At 46.9% G+C, this 20,192-nt stretch overlaps 4 protein-coding genes across 6 annotated transcripts; 2 read left to right on the forward strand and 2 right to left on the reverse strand.

The window, feature by feature from the left end:
* The first annotated feature begins 764 nt into the window (after positions 1–764).
* LOC129593261 (angiotensin-converting enzyme-like) lies at positions 765–6,512 on the forward strand. The gene is made up of 15 exons (XM_055489479.1): positions 765–1,296; positions 1,819–1,960; positions 2,038–2,131; positions 2,242–2,554; positions 2,622–2,768; positions 3,256–3,468; positions 3,612–3,885; positions 3,968–4,018; positions 4,095–4,125; positions 4,579–4,639; positions 4,966–5,049; positions 5,316–5,460; positions 5,536–5,634; positions 5,717–5,839; positions 6,163–6,512. Exons 1-15 carry the CDS (start codon positions 1,230–1,232, stop codon positions 6,326–6,328), a joined length of 2,010 nt encoding a protein of 669 aa, XP_055345454.1. The 5' UTR covers positions 765–1,229; the 3' UTR covers positions 6,329–6,512.
* LOC129593260 (protein brunelleschi-like) lies at positions 6,309–11,885 on the reverse strand. The gene is made up of 7 exons (XM_055489478.1): positions 11,115–11,885; positions 10,255–10,624; positions 8,913–10,101; positions 8,429–8,835; positions 7,664–8,150; positions 7,198–7,588; positions 6,309–6,767 (listed from the first exon to the last, which is right to left on the reverse strand). The coding sequence occupies exons 1-7, from the start codon at positions 11,554–11,556 to the stop codon at positions 6,571–6,573; spliced, it is 3,483 nt and encodes a 1,160-aa protein (XP_055345453.1). The 5' UTR covers positions 11,557–11,885; the 3' UTR covers positions 6,309–6,570.
* Positions 11,886–12,051: 166 nt separating this feature from the next.
* LOC129593289 (trimethylguanosine synthase-like) lies at positions 12,052–17,383 on the forward strand. The gene is made up of 11 exons (XM_055489521.1): positions 12,052–12,478; positions 12,553–12,880; positions 13,369–13,519; positions 13,894–14,043; positions 14,237–14,640; positions 14,738–14,863; positions 14,946–15,130; positions 15,185–15,522; positions 15,635–15,766; positions 16,171–16,463; positions 16,976–17,383. Exons 1-11 carry the CDS (start codon positions 12,240–12,242, stop codon positions 17,093–17,095), a joined length of 2,466 nt encoding a protein of 821 aa, XP_055345496.1. The 5' UTR covers positions 12,052–12,239; the 3' UTR covers positions 17,096–17,383.
* A 273-nt stretch (positions 17,384–17,656) lies between these two features.
* Positions 17,657–20,189, reverse strand: LOC129593303 (dynein regulatory complex subunit 4-like). 3 transcript variants are annotated; one of them, XM_055489546.1, is made up of 6 exons: positions 20,051–20,189; positions 19,750–19,947; positions 19,049–19,255; positions 18,452–18,967; positions 18,108–18,383; positions 17,657–17,956 (listed from the first exon to the last, which is right to left on the reverse strand). In XM_055489546.1, exons 2-6 carry the CDS (start codon positions 19,942–19,944, stop codon positions 17,753–17,755), a joined length of 1,398 nt encoding a protein of 465 aa, XP_055345521.1. In that variant the 5' UTR covers positions 19,945–19,947; positions 20,051–20,189; the 3' UTR covers positions 17,657–17,752. The 3 variants fall into 3 exon arrangements, with proteins under 3 accessions (XP_055345521.1, XP_055345520.1, XP_055345522.1); XM_055489545.1 differs by having other exon boundaries at positions 20,055–20,184; XM_055489547.1 differs by having other exon boundaries at positions 17,821–17,956; positions 18,050–18,383; positions 20,055–20,184.
* Between the last annotated feature and the right edge of the window lie 3 nt (positions 20,190–20,192).

Below are 20,192 nucleotides of genomic sequence, written 5' to 3' on the forward strand. Positions count from 1 at the left end.
TGTCATGCAAATACGACGCAGCTCTGGCTGACAATTCGACTCTGGTTAAAATAATTTACATTTGAATATCAAGAAAAGCCGAAATCGTTACTGGTCACTGTCACATGCACATGCACTGTATTGTACACTCAGTATACAGTTTGCGAACTGCGTGGGTCCAGAGCTACTGCATAAGTTTAGCCAGTTTAGCCATACGTTCAACGGTTGGACTTTGCTCATTACAAGCACTGCACCGGCGCACTCTACAGTAGAAGATGATAAACCATAGTCCAGCCAAGGAAGGCTTCATCACGACTAAATAATAAGGCTAAAATGATTTATTAAAGTTTTTGAAGCGGTGTAGTATCGTATTTACACAGATTAGCAACGGCCACAGGTCAGCTGCTGCATTTGTCACGTCGACAAGGGGCGTCACTGCGCACTGGTTTGGTGACATTATTGACTTGGTGACTCGTACTAAATGTTGCTGAATTAGTACAATACATCGTGATGATCGTAAGTACAATTGACCGTACCAAATTCTGTGTATCCTGCAGTACAGTACTAATACCTGCATACGTAAGTATTCATGCACTGAACTTTATACCGAGTCGGGCTTATTACCGACTGTGCTAAACCTAATAAATAATATCGACATTTTATTTTATCGTGTACAGCTGCAGTAATTTGTACGCTAACACCACAAATCACATACTCATAACATGTTACGCGTGCACTTTAGTGACGATACAACCACAAGGATAATACTCGTAATTTAATAGAGAGAAAGATGATGGAGCATTAATTTTATGCTGCCGGTTGTATCCACTAAGCCCGGTTGTAGCTAGACACCGATTATTAAAATTCACTGCGACCGCAATAACGAGTCACGTTTCTTCATACTTTAAGTTGTCGTTAAACTTGGCGTTACGTACAGCCGGGCATCAATAATATTTTGTTGCATCGAGTGTTGTTGTTGCGCCGCTGGCAGCGAGTGTGGCAAGGTAATCATCCATCGGCGCTGTGATTTCTCCGCGTCTCAAAACAAGTACAGATACATCCGACTGGCATACGGATTACGTCGAACTCTGGCAGTGACTGCAGCGGACTGTTGTCAATTCCTGGCATTGTTGGATTGACCGTCGTTCGTATTATACTGCTGATTTCATAAAGCTGCTATAATTAGTTATCTGGACGCCAGTATTACTGGTATTATTCCATTAGTATCTGCATAACGTTATAGTACGTGCATGAGTGCACGTTTTGTTTCGGATCCATTTTTTATAATGCCGCGCCAAGGACTAATCAAATTATCCGGTAAGCTGAAATCACTTTGGTCAAATTGTGAACCGTAATCTCAATTTTCTTCTGAAAAAGCAAGTTTACTAGGACATAAAGCTCTTATACTTCCGATGGCTAGTTGGACTTTATCTCTAACAAAGCGAAGCGCATTTAAACGTACCTCTTTTCTGTTATAATACAATATCTCGTCAATGCAAACCATTAATTTTTACAAACAGCTTGTAAACCATCTAGCAGATTTAAACAAGTATTTAAGCATTTGAAAGCGTATAAGTGTATGTGAAATTCGTATGGCCTGCGCATCAGACCTTTGCTAATATGGCCGATTTTAATAAATTTTTCTACAGTTTCCCATTTGATCATTTTAATAATTTTTTTCAAATTTTGTACCCATTTTTTCTTTAAAGTGTTGCTTCTGTATATACAGCAGCACAAAAGGTATGCACAGGGGGTTGTACTAGAATGAGGTTCGATGCATTAGCAAGAAAGCAGATCCCAGTTGTTCATAATTATAAGGAAGTGTCTATCGTGCTACAGGAGTTTTTATGTTGGTCCTATATACCGCACTAGTGGATGCCAATTTCTATCCTGTTGATCTGGACAATTTTACCCAGAACGGCCACCCGGATGCGTCCAAGCTGGACAGTGCGCAATACTTCCGCCAGTGGCTCAAAGAATGGTAATGTGGCCACCTTCCGTATTCTGTGTGGTGAGTAAGGCGCGGTAAACCTGGCGTTTAATTAATACTCAAATTAGGTACAATCCGGTGGCCACGGAGATTACACGCTTCGGCGCGCTATCCTCCTGGGACTTTGAAACCAACATTACCAAGGAGACCGAAGCCGACACGGTAAGCACAATCGAGTGTCTCCTTGACAATTTGCCGCCGCCCACACCACGCATCAAGTATCCTTAAGGTCAGCATGCGTCGAAGATGTTTGACCTGCACTTCCTGTACAGGTTAAGCAAGCGCAGCAAAGCGCCACCTTCTCCAAAACCCTGGCAAAGATGATCGTTCGCTTCAACGTCAGCGGCATGCCGGCATCGGAGGAGCAGTTGCGCCGGCTGCGCAAGGATCTGAGTGAGTTGGGCGACAGTGCGCTGGATCCGGTGGAATTGTCCGAGCTGACCTCAACCGTCAATCACATGAGCAGCGTCTACTCCACCGCCAAGATCTGTTTTGATGCCGGCAGCAGGACTTCCGTAGCTCAGCTGCGCAACCTCACCGGCACCGGCCAGTGTCCTGAGGAAATGCGGGTCGCCTACGATCCCGGTATGTCGGGCAGAAAGTAAAAGAATGTTAGGATCATAGTACTGGCAATGACGATCTGGGGTTGCAGTGGTGCTCAAGTACATGCAAAACTCTTGGAACGATACGGAACGTCGCAAATACGCCTGGACGGCGTGGCGCGATGCCAGCGGAAAGACAATCCGCGCCAACTACACGCGCTACGTCGAGCTCAAGAACAAAGGAGCCCGCCTTTCAGGTACACGCATAAACACTGTAAAGAGTGTAGGGATATGATACAAACGTCTATAGCAACGCTATTTGCATACGTGCCGCCGTCAAAACACATTGCACAAACAAGAATATGCCGCCACGTTAATCATAACGGATTCACCTGAATATCCCGCGTCTGAATGTGCTTCGTCCGTTTTTAATGAAAACTGCTCGATCACATCAGCTTCTGCCTTGATAAGCTGAACTGAGCGTTTGGGTAACAAAAGCGTATCTGCCCATTCTGAAGGTCATGCGGTTAGTAGGGCTGCCGGCAAGACAGTCTAAAAAATGTAGCCTGGTGCCCTAGTTTTGCTTGTCTTGTTGCTTAAAGTAAGGGAGCACACGAGACAAAAGAGAGTACGAATAGAGACAAATTTTTTGTACAGTACGAATAGAGACGCAAAGAACAATGACAGTGCAGAGTTATGATGCACTTATTACATATGAGTGAGCCACCTGTATGCGTTTTGCAGGTTACGCGGACTGTGGCGCCCTTTGGCGTTCCAATTACGTGGTAGAGGGTCTGAACTACACCGACGCCAAATTCTTGGAGGATCTGGAACGGCTCTGGCAACAGATCCGGCCACTGTATTTGGAGCTGCACGCTTTTGTCCGTCGCAAGCTCATTAACAAATTCCCCACGGATAACCTTTCCCCCACTGGACCGGTGCCGGCTCACATGATGGGTATGCGTCAGTTTTCAAGTGTGGATATTTTGTGTTTAAAGATTTTTTTTCCCTATGTACATGTACCGTCGTGCAGTTAAGCAGTAACAATGTCCCAAAAGCAATTGTCTGCATACGTCAGAAATGTAAGCAGAGTTTTGCAGGCGACATGTTCTCGCAGGCGTGGCAGGGTATGCTCAACTTCACGCAGCTCTTCCCCTCCAAGCCACTGCTGGACGTCACCGAGGAGATGAAGCGGCAGAACTACACCGTGGAGAAGATGTTCCGTCTGTCAGACCAGTTTCAAACCGAGCTGGGTTTGATCCCCATGCCACCGGGATTCTGGAACCAGACAGTGTATACCAAGCCCAAGGATCGCGACATCGTCTGTCACGCGTCCGCCTGGGACTTTTACACCGTCAACCCCGACGATGTCCGGTGAGGATCTATACACAGCCTGCGCCTAATGCCCTTTATACTAACTAGGTAAACCATAACTAAACACGCATTTCGGCTGCAGTATCAAGATGTGCACGGAAATCGAGATGGATGACCTCATCACAATTCACCAGTATGCGTTAACTGCTCGCAGTACAGTACGCACATTCTTCTAGCTGTCGCATGTGGTAACGCTTTCCCCTTTGCAGTGAGATGGGCCACATTCAGTACTTCCTACAGGTGCGCACATTAGTGTATAATATAATATGGTTGTACAACGGTCAATAATACTATAATAGTATATTATTAGTAAATGTGTATATTATTAGTATATTATTAGCAAATTATGCAGCGTACGCGTACGGGAAGCGGTAATATTAAAATTAAATACGCGCTGTAGTGCCTTTTTGAAATCACTACCACTTCTGTGGAGAAAACCGCATATCTATATTTTAATCATTTATATAGTTATTTACCTTATAGAACAGATTTCCAAAACGAAATATTTGTAGTCGCCGAAATTTATCACAAGTCGGGAGAGTACAGTAATACCAGTATTACAGCACCAGTCTCCGACAGCACCATTGAAGGTTGCTAATACTATGACAGTCTATGACAATATAATTTTATATAGATAAAAAACATTATATGATATCCATGTCATATTTTTCAGTTACGCTTTCTGTGTTGCAGTATTCCACCCAGTCGCTGGTGGCCTTCCGGGAAGGCGCAAACAGTGGATTTCATGAAGCTGGTAAGTATTTTGTACTGGGAATACGGAGTAAGAACCGATTAATGCAATTCATTGTTGTGGATTATCCTTTCGCAGTATGATAATATTATATGCCGCCACTACTTCGATCCGCCGAGTATCACACAACAAACTGTGTGTGTCAATGTTTAAGCAAAAAATAATATGAATAATATTGTTGATGATCGCCCACTGTCAGCGCATCCATCGTGTTTACGCTGACGTGGCATTGGCGGCACTCACTTGGCGGAAGTTGTTGTGGACAGGCACAAGACGGTACAATGCCGCATTGAAATGCAGTTGTCGATTGAGCTGTTAATGTTGTTTAGTGGGCGATACGCTGGCGCTGAGTGTCAAAACACCCAAACATTTGTCCTGGCTGGGACTGCTCAAGAACAACACGGAAGACGAAGGTAACTAATCTACAATCAGACAACGACGCCTAGCTGACCACTTGAAGCCGATCGGCAGTTCTCTCTCAAGTGTATCTACTTCACAGTTCATTCCTGTGAACTTGACCTTTAAACAAAGCGTAAATATTAGGTAGCCAGCGCACAGCAGTACACCTGCTAACGATGCCCAAAAGAAAATATAGCGGTGTAATTAACAAATGCACCGTATAAGTTATAAAAATATTATTATCTTCGTTATAATTTGGATAATGGTGAATACGTTGCAGACAGTGATCTTAACTTCATGTTCGTAACGGCTTTGGAGAAGATCGCCTTCCTGCCCTTCGCGTACGCCATGGACCGGTACCGTTACGACGTCTTCTCCGGCAATATATCTACGGAACAACTCAATTCCGGCTGGTGGAATTACGTGTACGCCTCCTTCGGTGATCTGATCGTTTACGCGAATTCTTTCATTCAGTCACTTGTTTAATTTGCCACATGCAGGACGAAATACCAAGGTCTTGTGGCGGGAGTAAACCGCTCGGAAGCCGATTTTGACGCCGGTTCCAAGTTCCACATTGCCGCCGACGTGGAGTACATGCGGTAAGTTACTTAACAACCAACGGCATTTTCCCTTGGTCAACCTGCCAGGGTGTTTTCTTTATGACATTTCTCTGTTGTGCAGATATTTCATCAGCTTCGTCATCCAGTTCCAGTTTCACAAGGCCCTGTGCCATGCCGCTGGCCACACCGGCCTCCTTTACCAGTGTGATATCAACCAGTCCAAAGCTGCCGGCAAACTACTCAGGTGAATAATGTACATACTGCTAATAATACAAAAACTGTCCTCTTTTGTATAGGTTCTTTTATTTTTTACACAATCGCAGAAAAATACTATGAGTACTAGAATCACACTTTCTATTTATCCTGAAATTCTTTTTCATTGTCGACACCATGGCGCTAGCAAAACGTTTCCTTTGCACGAATGCTTTTTAAATTGTCTTTACATAATAAACTAAACTGGCCTTCGTTTAAATTAAGCTTACTTTTTAACTGAATAAAATAAAATAGCCTTGTTTATCGTAGCGAATTATACGAGTACTGTAACATATCGGTGTGTTTGTCGTGTAGTGAGATGTTGTCGCTGGGCTCGTCGGAACCGTGGCCGGTGGCCATGCAGCGCATCACCGGCTCACCACAGATGGATGCTGGCGCCCTGCTAGAGTTTTTCTCGCCCCTCCTCAAGTTCCTTCAAGAGGCCAACGCCAAGAACAAGGAAAAGATCGGCTGGGATTAGTCCGGCTATTCATTCTCTTTTTCCTCTCACAATGTCACAAACCAAATCATTTTTTGTTCACGTACTTAATCGCGATCACAAACCGAATATTTATCTAATCAAACAATGAATGTTAAGGCTGCTTTGTGACGAGCAGCGCTGGGCAAGATGCGCAAATCAAAGATTAAATTACAAATAAAAGAAATGAGCAGAAGAAACATCGTGTTGTCACTGTCAGTCAACGTCCAGTCTAGTTAATCACGTCAGTTAGGCTGCGGGCCGACTTGCAGCAAACAATAGGTGCCGGCCTTGAAGCGGCGTTGCGCGTACACGAAGAAGACGTCGCAATGAAAGACACCCGGGACCAGCATCACCATCTCCCGCGCAACCACCACCCGCTCCTGCCCCGCCAATTTCACCGGCCACACGCCCGCTCCAGCCAATAACGCCACACTCCCCACTGCAACCAAACAATCAAACACTGACATCTCAAAACTCATGGTATTTCAAATTTCGTTACTTTGTGCTGTGAAGTATCTAGAAAGGTAAAACAGATGCATTCTGTAAAGTACGTTTTGTCGATTTCAAATTTTGTTTTACAATATTCAGTAGGAAAATGTCACCATTAGATTGGGAAAGGTGTGTAAATACTGTAAATAAACAAGCGCCGGCAGCACGGCAATGAGACTTAAAAGACGCGCGTGCATCACTGTCATGTATAACGATAACATTTCGTTAATCTATACTTGGTGTCCTGTACAGACTGTACGAGCAGCCTACTTTCGAGCATCATCGCTGCTTCGAGAACCATCTTACATTACACCCAATCAGCATCACCTTATACCCGTTAAGCGAGTATCTGAGTACCGACGACATTCTGTCGAACTGACCTCCGCCTTCGGGATTGGGCATCTCCTGTTCTTCGCGAATCTCCAAGCCGGCCGCCAAACCCTCGATGGCGCTGCCGAAGCGGTTGGTCAAATGGAGTTCCAGGACGAACACCTCCCCTACCGCCACCTGCAGCCCCTGACTGCGCGGCTGGACAATCTCCTCTCCGTGTAGGCAGTATGTGATCGACACCGGCGGCAGACTCATCGTCTCCACCTTCTCCAGACTCCAGTCCAATTCCCCAATCCAACAGTCACCCCGCACACCTTCCCGTTCCACAAACTTCCACGATAACGCCACGTTATCGGCTAAATATTTCTGGCACAACTGCGAGGCGTCTTTCTGTCCAATGTCCACCAGCGGAATCTTGCTAGCCAAAGCAGGGATGCGTGCCTGCCACCACGCGAGAACGGCGTTGAAAAGAGTACACACTACTGTAAAGTACCAAATAAATTTCGATCATCTCACCTGATCCCTGCCGACAATGAGCATTTTCTTATTGGGCGGATAAATAATTTCCAGCTCCTCGTCAGTGAGGTTGTGAAAGTCCAGCACAAGGAAGAACTGCTCGGGTTCGTCGGCGGCCAGCGTCGTCCACTGGCTAATACTCACAGATGCGATCACATCTACGAAGAAGGCGATGGCCAGGGCGCGGTAGTAGTCCTCCGTCGCACCAGCGCCACCGCTATACTCCAGCTTAACGAAGAAGGGGATGCTACCGGTCCCCGCGGTGGTGCTACTATCCCCCACGAAACTCAACGCCGCCCAAATGTGCAACGAGAACTCCGCGCTGGCGTCCGGCGCCAAGGGCAGCAGGGCGGCAATCTCTGCTTCGTCGAAAGACACGCACCGCTCTAGCACCACGTCACTGATCCGCTCCAGCGGAATCAGATCCACCACCAACCGCTCCACCGGGACCTTACCCACATTCCGCACTTTTATCTTGCAGGTTGACCTATCCCAAAAACAACCGTTTATCAAAGCAGTATTTCTTTGGCTCGCGATCTGAATAATAAAGCGAATGACAATGCAGCAGTAATCACGATTCTTTACTTGAATGGAAAAAATGGTAATTCATGTGGACCATTCGACGAGGCAACGGGAACAAAAACACAATAAAAATACAGGTCCATAATTTAAAAAGTTTAATTAATTAAAACAAATCCTAAACAAACAAATTACTCCTCGTTAAAAAAAACCGAGCATTGATCATGTCGTTTTCGGAGCACTTACCGTTGACCGTTGTAGAGCAAGGCGCTGGCCGTCGCCACCACGGGTTCTTCTTTCACATCGACGAAGCTATCGTAGGGCGGAAAGGACGTCTCTACCACAATCTGTGGCAATGCCGGTGCCACCCGCACGAACTTGGGTGGTTTGTTTTTGTGGAACTGCGACAGGTCACTGATGGAGCAGCTGGTGCGCATGCCAAAGAGACTAAAGGAGTAGCCCAAGATGCTGAGCACACCCGGCTCCCGCGGGATGCCGGCAATGACCACCGGGAAAGGGCGTAGCGACATGGACGGCAGGATCAACGATGCCGCTGTGGATTGGTAGCCGGCGTTTTCCGAGAGGATTTGCAAATCTTGTATGCGCAGCTCTTTCGGCAGACGGTTGGTGAGCTGCAGCGAAATCGTGCCAGGCTACAAAACATTAGTAACATCGTACAATCGTAGAACCAAGCACCCAAACAAATGCAGACCACATAATATATCCTCACCTCATCGACAACCCACAGAAAGCCCGCATCCTCCGAACTAACGGTACTGTTCCTCGATGATGCCCTGGGCGCCCGGTAAATCCAGTCCACCGGCAGACCACTCATAGAGCGCTCATATTTGGTACGCTGCATTGGCTGCAGATGCCGCGGCAGCGGATTAATCACAAACTCCTGTACGAAGGGCAGCTTTGTCAAACTCGCCACGCCAAGCATCATCCCGGCCTCTCCCAGCGGCACATCGCCAACCGGCGGCCCGAAATGCTCGATAACTTCCATCAAATTCTTCAGTATCTCGTCTTTCTCCCCCACCGACAATACATCACAAAAATTCTCCAGGATGACCAACAAGATACGTTTATACACTTCCGGCTGCGAACGGCACGTAATGGCCAGCTTCTGAAAGACTTGCGCTTGCAGTTCGGGCCAGCCGAACCCTGTCACCGGCCGCGTTGAGAAGGTCAGATTGTAGGCGGATAAGGATTTGACGCTTAAGTGGAACGCCTGCCAGATACCATTGCCAGAAGAGCCCAGGTAACGGTCGGCCGCCAATAAACGGAAGAGCGACGCCTGCCGCTGAAAGCCCAACTGCTCGTACAAATCACCGACGGTCATGAAACGCTCAATCCGCTCCACCGATTCGTTGACTCCGGCTTCCAGTTTGACAAAGATGGCCTGTCGCAGACCCTTGTGGGCCTTGATCTTTTCGCCCAGAAAGGTAAAGAGACGGGCCAACTTCAGGCTGACCTCCATTTCGTAGGTGCCCATTTCACCGACAGCGTAACTGTGCGCTGCAGCTTTCAGTTTGTCATAGATGCCCTCGGCGTTCAGGCACAATTTACGATCCTTTGGCAAGTCAGCCAGGTTAAAGTTGAAGGCGTTGACGAGGTAGCCGTTGAGACTAGCCGCGCGCGTCCTGGTCAGGACGATGCGCGTATCCGACCGGTCGAGAGCGGCCACGCGCAGGGCCAGCGTCGGGTCGGAGGAAGGCAGTACGTACCAGGAGGCGGCGGCCCAGCCCTCCAGGGCGGCCGCCAGGTGCACGGTCTCTTTGGCGGACTGCAGCATTTCCACGGCTTGGGCAAAGTTCTGCAGGGCGTGGTAGGGAAGGCCAGCCAACAGTAGCCACTCAGCGAAACATTTTCGCTTCCAGCCCAATTGGCGCTTCTTTTGCGAACTGCCGAGATCAAGTCTGCACAAAAAACCACAACGTTTCAGCCGCTGTCACAAGGAAAAAATTAATGAGAACCCATTCCGTAAACTGCCATGAAGTGCCTTCTCATGCGGCCTTTTTTCTCACGCCAAAAACAAACCGTAAGGTAAAGTCCGTCGGAAACCCACTTACCGAAAAGTGTCCTTCTTGGGCGTGTCCAGCTTGTCCAACGAGGGATTAGAGCCGCGCCAGTCCTTGTCGACTTTGTCTGGAGCTGATGTCGGCCGGCGCGCCTCAATGCCGGAGAAAAGCAGCAGCAGGAACTCTTCCATGACGCTCTCCACGGCGCTCTGGGCCTTGCCGTCCAGAGGCAGCTCAATGTACGTTTTGTTCTGTTTCCCCCCGGGATTTAGCGGGAATCCCGCCATGTTGTTGGCCGAAAAGCTCTTTTGCACCGGCCGCAGCGAATCGGACAAACCGCCATTCAAGATACCGTTGCCCTCGGGCGACAAACGGCCTTTGGGGTTTTTAGACAGACACGCTCCGTCCACAGCTGTGCTACCTAGGTACATGACACATCGCAGAAACGTAAACAAACCTTTCCAAACTGTCTTATGCAATAAATTATTATAATCGATCACATTTCAACGAGCCTTACAACATTTTTCCGCATTTTCAATTTCTGTTCAAAAAATAAATTCTAAAATCCTAATGACTCCGAAACGTTACACTAACCATAGACCCCTAACTATTTACCAAACATCAGACATCTTATGGTCAGCAATAAAAAGTGTTGGCAACATCACTGCATATTTCTAATCAATTTCAGAAAATCGACGAATAATTAAAAATAATCTGCAGTTTTAAGTTGTTGAAAAATTTAATTTATTTAATTTAAGCATAACATTACTGCCACAATGCGTGATCTGAAGAGTATAGGATGCGCAGAATATGGATAAATTAGGAATGTAGGGAGGGAAGTGCAGATTACTGTGTGGTGAAAACTACACATCAACATGCACGTAATTCTAGCTGTAGAAAAGCAAGCTCACCGTTTTCTCCGCGCACAGGGCTACTCTTGGCCAGCGTTTTGAAGACGAAACATCGGTACTCAACCACCTTGTCGCCGTAGTGCGCCAGGAAGGCGTTGCATTGGTTGAGGAGATCGCGCTTTTCGGTCTCGGGGTCGGGCGCTGTCCCATCGGCGACGGCCAGACAGACCAGGCCGAACACCTGTCGGTGAATCTGGAAATCACTGCGATCTGGCTTAACGGGCGAGTGACGCACGTGGTAGCGGAAGTGCACGTCGCGGGGCGTATTCTCCAGGGAGAGATGGCGGAAGCGGGTGACGGACTGAACCAAGGCCTTGACGGCTTCCGAGGGGGGCGGCGCTGGCGACGCACTGTGCGAGGGAAACGGTGACTGCAGCAGCTGCACCGCCACCAGAATGCCGTGGTTGTCCTCAATCGAACACTTGAAGTCGGGATAGGCCATGCTGTTCTGCGCCCCCAAACGCCAGCCAGGGCCAGTCTCCTGCGCAGAACGAGGCTGAACAGCGCTGAGAAATCCGCAGTTTCAGGTGCCCATTACATACGCTGGTATCAGTACTCGTCTTAATAACAGAACACTGAGAACAGGATAAAAAGCACTGGGATTTTCCTAAAATAATATACAGATTAATGCACCATTCTATTCAATGCTGATATTATATTAACAGCTTTATCACTCGAACGAAAACATTCTCCTTGGGTCTGATTTTGGCATGAAAAGACTTCGAGAGAAAAATCCAGAATCCATACAAAATTGTATTGTACCGTGCCAAAAGAGCGAAAAGACACATGACAAGCTGCACAAGCAGATAAGCATCGGAGCCATCATTTCTGCTGCACTTACCGTAAGGCTAACCGCTGTCTCCAGGGCGGTGGAAGCCGGAAAAGTGTGCTTAAAAATTAGAGTGTGCGTGTGTGCCTTTGCGGTTGAAGTCAAAGAGATTCAAACGGAAAGGCATGAAATAGAAGAGGGGAAAATGAATGAGCTGTTTGTTCATTCGATATTCATCTGATTTGTCATTTGTACCATAAACTTCTTTTTGAATTTGTTGAGGTCACCTCTCCAAATCTGAATTTAGTATAGACGTCTGGTTTTCTGCTTGTTTGTATTGCTGTGACATATAAGATATGGGTAAGAAAGGTGCCAAGAAGACCAGAGACGAAGAGCCAAGCGATTACGATACGGAAAATCTGCGCTGGCGTCGTCTGGCCGAAGTCACCATCTTCCTGGATGCAGACAGCGAGGCTTCAGAGGAACCGCAGCACTCTTTGCCCTTTCTGGATCAGTTCCCCTGTTTAGCGCTCAAATCTCGGGCACGCAAGAAAAATCCTAAAGTGATCTGTCACTGCACGCGTCTCTTCTGCAAGTAAGTCTGCAGCGCTGCGTTACGGCAACGCACCGTGCATGCGACGCATCGCTTTACTTGTCTGCTGGTTGCAGCGATCAAGATTTGGTTTGGAAGCCGTTTACCGACATAGACAGCAGCCTGGGCAAGTCCTCTAAAGCCCGTCGCAGTGCGGAAGCCAAAGAGGATGCCGAGGAAGGCAGTAGCGACGAGTTAGCGTTGGATCTGGAGGAGCTGTGCGGCGACGTGAACGAGAACGAGTTCAGCGCCGGCCGCGGTTTCCCGCCCGACCGCCTGCCCAATCCCATGCGGGCCGATCGCCCCATCATTCCCTTTCAGGGGGAGTTTGCTGATGATGCGGCCAAGTTGAAAGCGCTTGGTCTGCCGCTGGGATTTTTGGCTTCCCCCTTCGAATTAGACCGGGTATAAATTTTGAAAAGCAAAAAGAGGAATTTGGCAAAACCTGAAATATCTGTTGTTTGTTTTCCTGTAAAATAGTTAGTTAATAGTGAACAGAAGTGCTAATTTCTATGCAAAATAAAATTTCGTGCAAACCTTTTTTTGGGTTTTTTTTTCCGATTAACACTATGACTGTTTAAAAATCAATTAAAAGGGAAGATTTTTTTATTTATAAGTCCAGCTTTTTTCAGTGCGATTAATTATTATTAATGTTGCGGGTTGATTCTTTCAGTATTTTAAGATCGATTGAACTGATTAAAATAAAATCCTCGGAGCGGATTAGGAATCAGTAAAAAATTAGGAATCAGTAAAAAAAGAGGAAATCCAACAGTATTGTTATAATACTGTTATAAAATCAGAAGGCCGGTCTGTTCGGTGCTGTAATCGTCACTGATGTCACAATCCAAATTTTATGTGTATAGCAAAAGTGATATTGTAGAAATTGTTGACAGGAGTATCTGAGTATCCCTAGTGCTCCCCTGAGAGCTGACCGTGCTGTCAAAGAGCCTGCCCAAGTGTTCTCCGCCCCGGATGTCGGCTGCTGGCAGCCGGTCAACGGCCAAAAGAAACCACCGGAAAATAATTACACGAAAGCTGCGCAAGGTCAGTGCGTTGGTAGTTGGCAATGCATTTTGTCCCCTATAGGAATAGAGATCCAGCAGTGAGGCAACTTAGGGTTAGAGCTAGTATATGAACTCGTTTTGGTTATTACCGTAGCGGGCATGCAAGGATGAATTTCGCATTGGTATCAGCAATCGTTAGCAATGGCAGAAAAATACTGTACAGTAAAACGTTGATAGTGGCCAGTGGGTTAAGCCCCGAGTTGGTTAGTGGGTTACGCCCCGTTATAACCCACTGTCGGTAAACTATACTTCCACAGGCAAATTGTGCTCCCTTTCTGCAACTGCAGCTTATTTCTCATCTTTATACAAATAAGTGTAAAATATTTCACGGTGGCAAAACTCGGTATTTTGCAGCATGGGAGCAGTACTGGGCAGTTAGTGGACAAAAGCTGGTGTGGAACAGCTGGTTATCCAAATACCGCGATTTTATTAATCCAGAATATCTCGATGGTCTCTGCGCCGATTTCCTTAACATGGATGTGCAACAGGCGACACCGGAAGAAAGTGAGTTCTGAGCGTTTACAGAAATTTTCATAACATGGTACTGAAACATTCTTTATTTTATTAATTGTTTGTTTCGGTCGCGTTCTCGCGGAAGTTTTGGTAAAAATTTTTATCCACTGAGCATCTTTACCAGATTTCGTATTTTAAAATTTTTGCCAGCACTATATATACCATAAGTTTTTTTTAATTTTAGAAAATGTTAGTGATAACAATAATAACATCGACCACAGTCAAAGCAGCTGGAACGGTTTATGGGAGAAAAATTACGAAGAGGTATTCGTGGCGGAATACCGGGCGTTTATGCTGCGCACCATTGATTGGCTGACCAGCCAGGAGGCGTGTTCCAGCGCCACCGCGCAGACACCGCACGAGGCAGTGGTGTTGTTGGAGCGCAGCGATGTGGAGTTGGAGAGCCAGGGCGATATTTCGGATTTAGATAGCGAACAGGCTGATCCGCGACCCGTTTCACCTGGGAATTATCCCGCGGAGGAGGAGTTTGATGAGAAGGATTACCAGGACGATGGGGTGGAGTATTCTGATGGCGATGAAGAGGTGGAGAGCCAAGAACCACCGCAGCACGTACATGTGCCAGTAACTGTAAGTGGTGGATATTCATAGCTAAATTTAAGCATAAAATAGCTGCTAAAAGCATAAAAGCTGAATCAGCTCACATTTTCTTACTGATTGTTTGTAGAAGAGCAGTATGAAGAAAAAACCAGCGCCTATTGCTAAACAAACGCCAGCAGCTGCTGTAGTGGACCAGGAGATTCGGGAGGTTAGAGGAGGAGAAATCAGGAAGACTGGAGCGCCGATGAAGCAAGTGGGTGTTTTGATGTGTAGCGGCTCGACTTGGTAACCGGTTTTGCAAAGGGAATTTGTTTTTCAAGATAAATTTGTTGTAGCCGATGAGAAGCGCGCCAACCGGTGAAAGCAGCACGGGATTGCAAGACCAGGATGAGGGACCGGCCGAAATCCCCTTCATGAGTCATAAGGCCGCCGGGGGGTTCGTCAACGTCTCCGATGTGGCCAAGACGGAGAAGCTGTTTGATTTCTTGGGACTTACGCTCGGCTCCGGAGAGGGCGCTACGTAAGTTGTATATTGAAGCGTTTTGGCAAAGAAGGCATGGTTCTTGTCTTGCAGATACCAGGAGATGCCCGCCGTCAAATCCCACCACGTAACATTCAAAGAGACTAATCTGCGTCAGCGCTCCAAGGATCTCAACTTCTGGAAGCGCGGCAACGAGTACGAGAGCAGCAAGTCCCACGAGGGGAAGCGTACCCGCGAGGAGGCGCAGGGCGAAGAAGACGCCTACGAGGACCAGAACTACGGCATTCCTCAGAAGATCATGAAAGTGATCGGACAGGTGAGGACGGACGATATGCCGGCGTTCGTTAAGGGAAACAAGAAATTGTGGAAGTATTGGTTTCAACGATACCGGCTCTTCTCCAAGTACGACGAAGGCATTCTCATGGACGAAGGTAGGGTGTCGCCTATTGTTTTTACCATTCTGGTTCTGTGTAGATCATAGCGTTCATTGACTTTATGAATAAGGCCTGCAGATATTTTCGAGCGTTGCTGTTGGGTGTGTAGAGTCCTGGTTTTCGGTGACGCCCGAGCGGATCGCTGCGCACATTGCTGAGCGATGCCGGTGCGACGTGATTGTGGATGCGTTCTGTGGAGTGGGAGGCAGTGCCATTCAGTTCGCGCTAACTTGTGAACGAGGTGAGAATAATGAGCGCGTACTGCAATTTTATTGTTGAGTATGTGGAACCTTTCTTGAAGACGATCAGTCGCTTGACGCGGTTGATCGTTAGACACGAAAGGCAGAACGACGAGGCTCATACCTATGGGCAGAAGCGTTTCCTTGCTTTTATCCATGCTTTGATGCCGAACAATATTCTTCAAGTGCTGAAGTGATAATTTAATTCATTTTTTATCATGAGATTGTGCGTTTGTTTGTTTTTTTTAAATGTTTTACATGTACGTGTCGGTGTATCCGGTTTATTTTTTCTTTTTGCTGTTTTACTGAAGGTGTGTTTACAGTGCTGTTTGTCAGTATTTATTTAAATTTGGTATTTGAGCAGGTATTCAATCATGCTGACGAATAACGTAAGCGCTTGTTGCAGTGATTGCCGTGGATATTGACCCCCAGAAGATCGCCTTCGCGCAGCACAACGCGCGCATCTATGGCGTCGAGGAGCGAATTGAGTTCATCTGCGCGGACTTCTTTGAGGTGGCAGGACGCCTCCGTGCCGATGCAGTCTTTCTTAGTCCACCCTGGGGCGGCCCCCAGTACATGGAGCATCGCTCCTTCGATCTGCAGAAGATGCAGTTGGACGGCTTCCGCTGCTTCGCTGCCGCCAAACAGATCAGCGACAGCATTGCCTTCTTCCTGCCCCGGAACGCCAGCATCGAACAGGTGGGCAATACCATAAAGAGAGAGCCAAACTAATTGAGAATATCAGCATGCACAAATTTGCGTAATTGACATCACACAAGTCAGCATTCCGTCTTTATTAACTAACAAATTTGCCCCGAAAATCACGCGGTTGAAGGTTTATTTTAACCTTAACTTGGAATATGCTACTTAAAAATTTATGCGGGTATACTCTGGAAAATAATTTGATTTTGAAGATTTCTGATTTTGTTTTAAACATTGTTTGTTTGTGATAATTATCACTGGGTCACTCTAATACGATGATAGCGTGCTATTGTAGTGCAGTGCCTTTCTTGAAGACGATTTGTCGTTGCTATCGGCTGGTCGTTAGACACGAAAGGCAGAATAATGCTTGGGTCATACCTATGGGCGCCGTTCTGACAGCGGTCTTCATGCTTTTGACGCCAAACAGTTTTTTTGTTGATCGGATTTCTGTAGAAATATCTCTTTGTTGAGTGGGAATGTTAGTGTAATTGTGTGGTTTTGTCTGGCAGATCGTTTCGCTGGCTGGAGCGGGCGAAAAGGTGGAAACTGAACAGAATTTCTTGAACCGGAAGCTGAAAACAATGGTGGCCTATTTCGGAGATCTCATCGACGACGAGTCGTTGATGTGAGGATTTCAGTGAACTGCGCGACAGAAAAGACGTTGAAGACAGAGTAGTATTTTTTATGCTAACTTTTTATTTGTCGCTGTGTTTTTAATTGTGGTAATGTTTGCGCGATGAAAAGTAGACAAAAAAATCAACATGCAAAGCCGCTTCATGAAAATTTGCATGGTTGCATTGTAAGAAACTTCTGCTTCGTTGGTCACAATCGCAAGAGGGAAGAACATGTTACGAGTACATGTAGTGCGTTCTTTTTCATAACTTGTGTAAAACATAATACTAATGATATGCCCAGTATTATTACCTCTGTCGCGCTTTTCTCACTGTGATAGGTTATGAGAGTTTTGAAATTTGGCTTCAGTTAGTCAAGCGAAAATAGATCCTTAACGTACGAGTACTTAGTAGTTGGTGTGACTGGTCTGCTCTGTGACTCTGCCAACACTGTAATGTGACAAGTCTCGCATAAGCATTACCAACCCCGGAAGTGAGCTATATGGAGCAGCTGCTTTTTTCCAATTTATCGACAAACAAACACCTTTTGACTGTCCTGTTGTGATTTACACAGCAAGAGTTAGTTATAGTAAGTCTAAGATTTATCTGAAAAAGGGTCCAGGCAATCAAAATGAGCAAAAGAAAAATTACTTAGCTATTATGGCTAATGAACAATCAGAAAATAGCGTTTTTTATACGAACGTGTCGCGCTGGCGTGAGGGCGTGCTTCACTTGGCGCAGTCGGTTGATCTCAGCGGCTTTTCCCGCCAGCAGGGTCACTGTTGCCGGCTGGATGGGGCGCCGGTCGAGACTGGCGTCCAGCGGCAAATGGAATTCCTCCACAAGGTAACGGATCGTCTGCAGGGAATCGTTGTACACCTACGTCAGCACGACTTCCGTTAATTACCAACTATGTGCAGCAGTGCAATGTCCTTGATAAGCAAATTAGCTCAGCATTTAAGTACAACATACCGAACAAGTTAGGTAATCAGTTGTAACATTCTTGGTAAGCCTACATGTAGACGCTAACCTTGGCCATTTTCTGTATGGACTGATGCAGATCGTTACGTATGGCCGTGTTTTCTAAACACTTCTTCTCGAAGATCTCCACTTGATCAAGGAACTGTTGCGCGTCGAGATTTTTTGCAAGGATCTGTTGTCGTATCTCCTCTTTCACTTTCTGCACGCGCTCTTTCAGCGCCACCGTGTTGTCGCGGATGTCGTTTGCCTGGGCCCCAATAATCCCTTTGGCTTCGCTCGAAGCCGGAACGAAACCAGCTTGCCACTGCTTCGTCTCCTCCTGTAACTACACCACACAAACCGTCGTCAACCGGCGAGGCGGCGACTACACTCGTGACCTTTGCGTGAACTGACCTTAGTCAGCTGCTCCTGCAAGCCGGTAATCTCTGTTTTTAGCGTGCGCCGGTCGGCCTGCAGTCGCTGCAACTCCCGCTGCGTCCGCTGGGCGGCTGCCTCGTCCTTCCTGAGGTTGGCCAGCTGCTGGCGTAGCGTGGTCAGTTGCGCCTGTTTGGCCTGCATGGGAAGCCGGCAGCGCCGGTTCTGGGCGCGGATATCCTGCAGTCGTGCCGCCAACTGCCGGACATGCTGTCTGACGGTGGTAGCGCGGGTGCTCAGCTGGCTGATAATCTGCAGATTGTGCTGCGTCAGCTCTTGAAAGTAGCGTTTCACCTGGGTGAAGTTGCGCTCATAATTGGCCTGCAGGTGGTGGATGTGCTCCCCGCGCTGCTGCTCGGCACGCCGCGCCACCATCTGCCCGTCCAGCGCCGCTTCCTCCGCCGCCCACGTCCACTCTCCAGCCATCCACTCCTCACGCGATGCCAGCGCTTCCCGCAGGTTGTCCGCAAAATCCTTCGCGTCTAGCGCCATTTTCTGTTAAACACCGGCTTTACCATTACTGTGCGTATTATTTCCGCTGAACGATGTATATGCTGGCCCTACTGGGGCACTGACCGTGGCGTTTTCCTTGGCATTCTGCAAAAATGCCTGCTCCTCGTCGACCGCCTTCCGTTGCACATACATGGCTTCCCGGGCGATCTCCGCGCGTTCGCTGACGCGCTGCTTTAACGCTTCCCGTGCCAGCGCTTCCTGGTGACCATTCTCTGACTCCGCTTCCTTGCTCGCTTCGTATTTCAAATGGTTTGCTCGTTGCCGATAAATCTGCACTTACAAACGGATTATGTTACGGCAGATTAATCTCCAAAGTCTGCTGGTAAAATGCAGTCCAAATATATACAGAGTACCGGTAAGTACACATAAATAGCAATGATGATAACAATGAAAATAATTTTGAAATGCTTTACGCTTTAGCAATTATTTAAATTAATTGCGCTGTACTAAGAGATCTCAGTTATGAAAATGCTGAATCATTGTTAAAATCATAATCAAATAACTTACTAGCACATTTACTAAAGAAAGATATTTCAGTTGACTAGACATGAGAGTGCATTTAAACTGTCAGGAGATATTTGCTCAGTTAGTAAATTAATAATCTGAACTTTGGCACAAAATGGATGCAGATATTGAGGTAAATATATTTTAAAATGCGTACATATATGAAACATCGCATAAGACATCATTTTTGAGATTTTCTAGCTAGTTACTAATTTTTTGCGAGTGGTTAATACTCTGATCCGTTTATGTTTCATGTTCACCTTGAGCTCGGTGTGCTGTTTATCCTTAACGTCTTGAATGTCTTTCTTCCTAAGGAGCAATTGGGCCTCCTGCTGCTGCAGCTGTTGACGCGCGGTTTCCAGTTGGCGGAAGAAAAGGTCACGTTCCTCCTCCACTGCACTGCGTTCTTTCTTTAGCTGCACCAGTTCCTGCACTTGCCGTATGGCGAACTTCATCAGCTGCAATAAAAGTCGGCATTAGTTGCACACCCTGACATTTTGCTTGACCACTAGCCGATTGGCACTGGCGAAGGATAGTCGGCATATGGATAATAGCCTTTACCCACTCCTTCTTGGTCCAGGGCGCTGATGTTAACGCCGTCAACCATCACCGCATCCGGCTGTAATTGCTTTTTCTCTGTTTTTCCTGGCATTTCCACAGAAAATATTCCGATATTAAAAAACCGACAGAACGTTAAAAATAA

Source organism: Paramacrobiotus metropolitanus, unplaced genomic scaffold (genome assembly GCF_019649055.1).
Source record: "Paramacrobiotus metropolitanus isolate TYO unplaced genomic scaffold, Prichtersi_v1.0 Parri_scaffold0000061, whole genome shotgun sequence".
Lineage (NCBI taxonomy): Eukaryota > Metazoa > Tardigrada > Eutardigrada > Parachela > Macrobiotidae > Paramacrobiotus > Paramacrobiotus metropolitanus.

Excerpts from the sequence above, each read along its gene's own strand:
- LOC129593303 (XM_055489545.1), bottom strand. The coding sequence starts at position 20,141 with ATGCCAGGAAAAACAGAGAAAAAGCAATTACAGCCGGATGCGGTGATG. Across the intron at positions 19,948-20,054 it reads GCGCCCTGGACCAAGAAGGA|CTGATGAAGTTCGCCATACG; the intron begins GTGGGTAAAGGC and ends CTTTTATTGCAG. Across the intron at positions 17,957-18,107 it reads CCATACAGAAAATGGCCAAG|GTGTACAACGATTCCCTGCA; the intron begins GTTAGCGTCTAC and ends GTGCTGACGTAG.
- LOC129593260 (XM_055489478.1), bottom strand. The coding sequence starts at position 11,556 with ATGGCCTATCCCGACTTCAAGTGTTCGATTGAGGACAACCACGGCATT. Across the intron at positions 10,102-10,254 it reads CCCAAGAAGGACACTTTTCG|ACTTGATCTCGGCAGTTCGC; the intron begins GTAAGTGGGTTT and ends TTTTTTGTGCAG. Across the intron at positions 6,768-7,197 it reads GCCCAATCCCGAAGGCGGAG|TGGGGAGTGTGGCGTTATTG; the intron begins GTCAGTTCGACA and ends GTTTGGTTGCAG.
- LOC129593289 (XM_055489521.1), top strand. The coding sequence starts at position 12,240 with ATGGGTAAGAAAGGTGCCAAGAAGACCAGAGACGAAGAGCCAAGCGAT. Across the intron at positions 13,520-13,893 it reads TTACACGAAAGCTGCGCAAG|CATGGGAGCAGTACTGGGCA; the intron begins GTCAGTGCGTTG and ends GGTATTTTGCAG. Across the intron at positions 14,864-14,945 it reads CTGGAGCGCCGATGAAGCAA|CCGATGAGAAGCGCGCCAAC; the intron begins GTGGGTGTTTTG and ends AATTTGTTGTAG.
- LOC129593261 (XM_055489479.1), top strand. The coding sequence starts at position 1,230 with ATGAGTGCACGTTTTGTTTCGGATCCATTTTTTATAATGCCGCGCCAA. Across the intron at positions 5,050-5,315 it reads GAACAACACGGAAGACGAAG|ACAGTGATCTTAACTTCATG; the intron begins GTAACTAATCTA and ends AATACGTTGCAG. Across the intron at positions 5,635-5,716 it reads GCCGACGTGGAGTACATGCG|ATATTTCATCAGCTTCGTCA; the intron begins GTAAGTTACTTA and ends TCTGTTGTGCAG.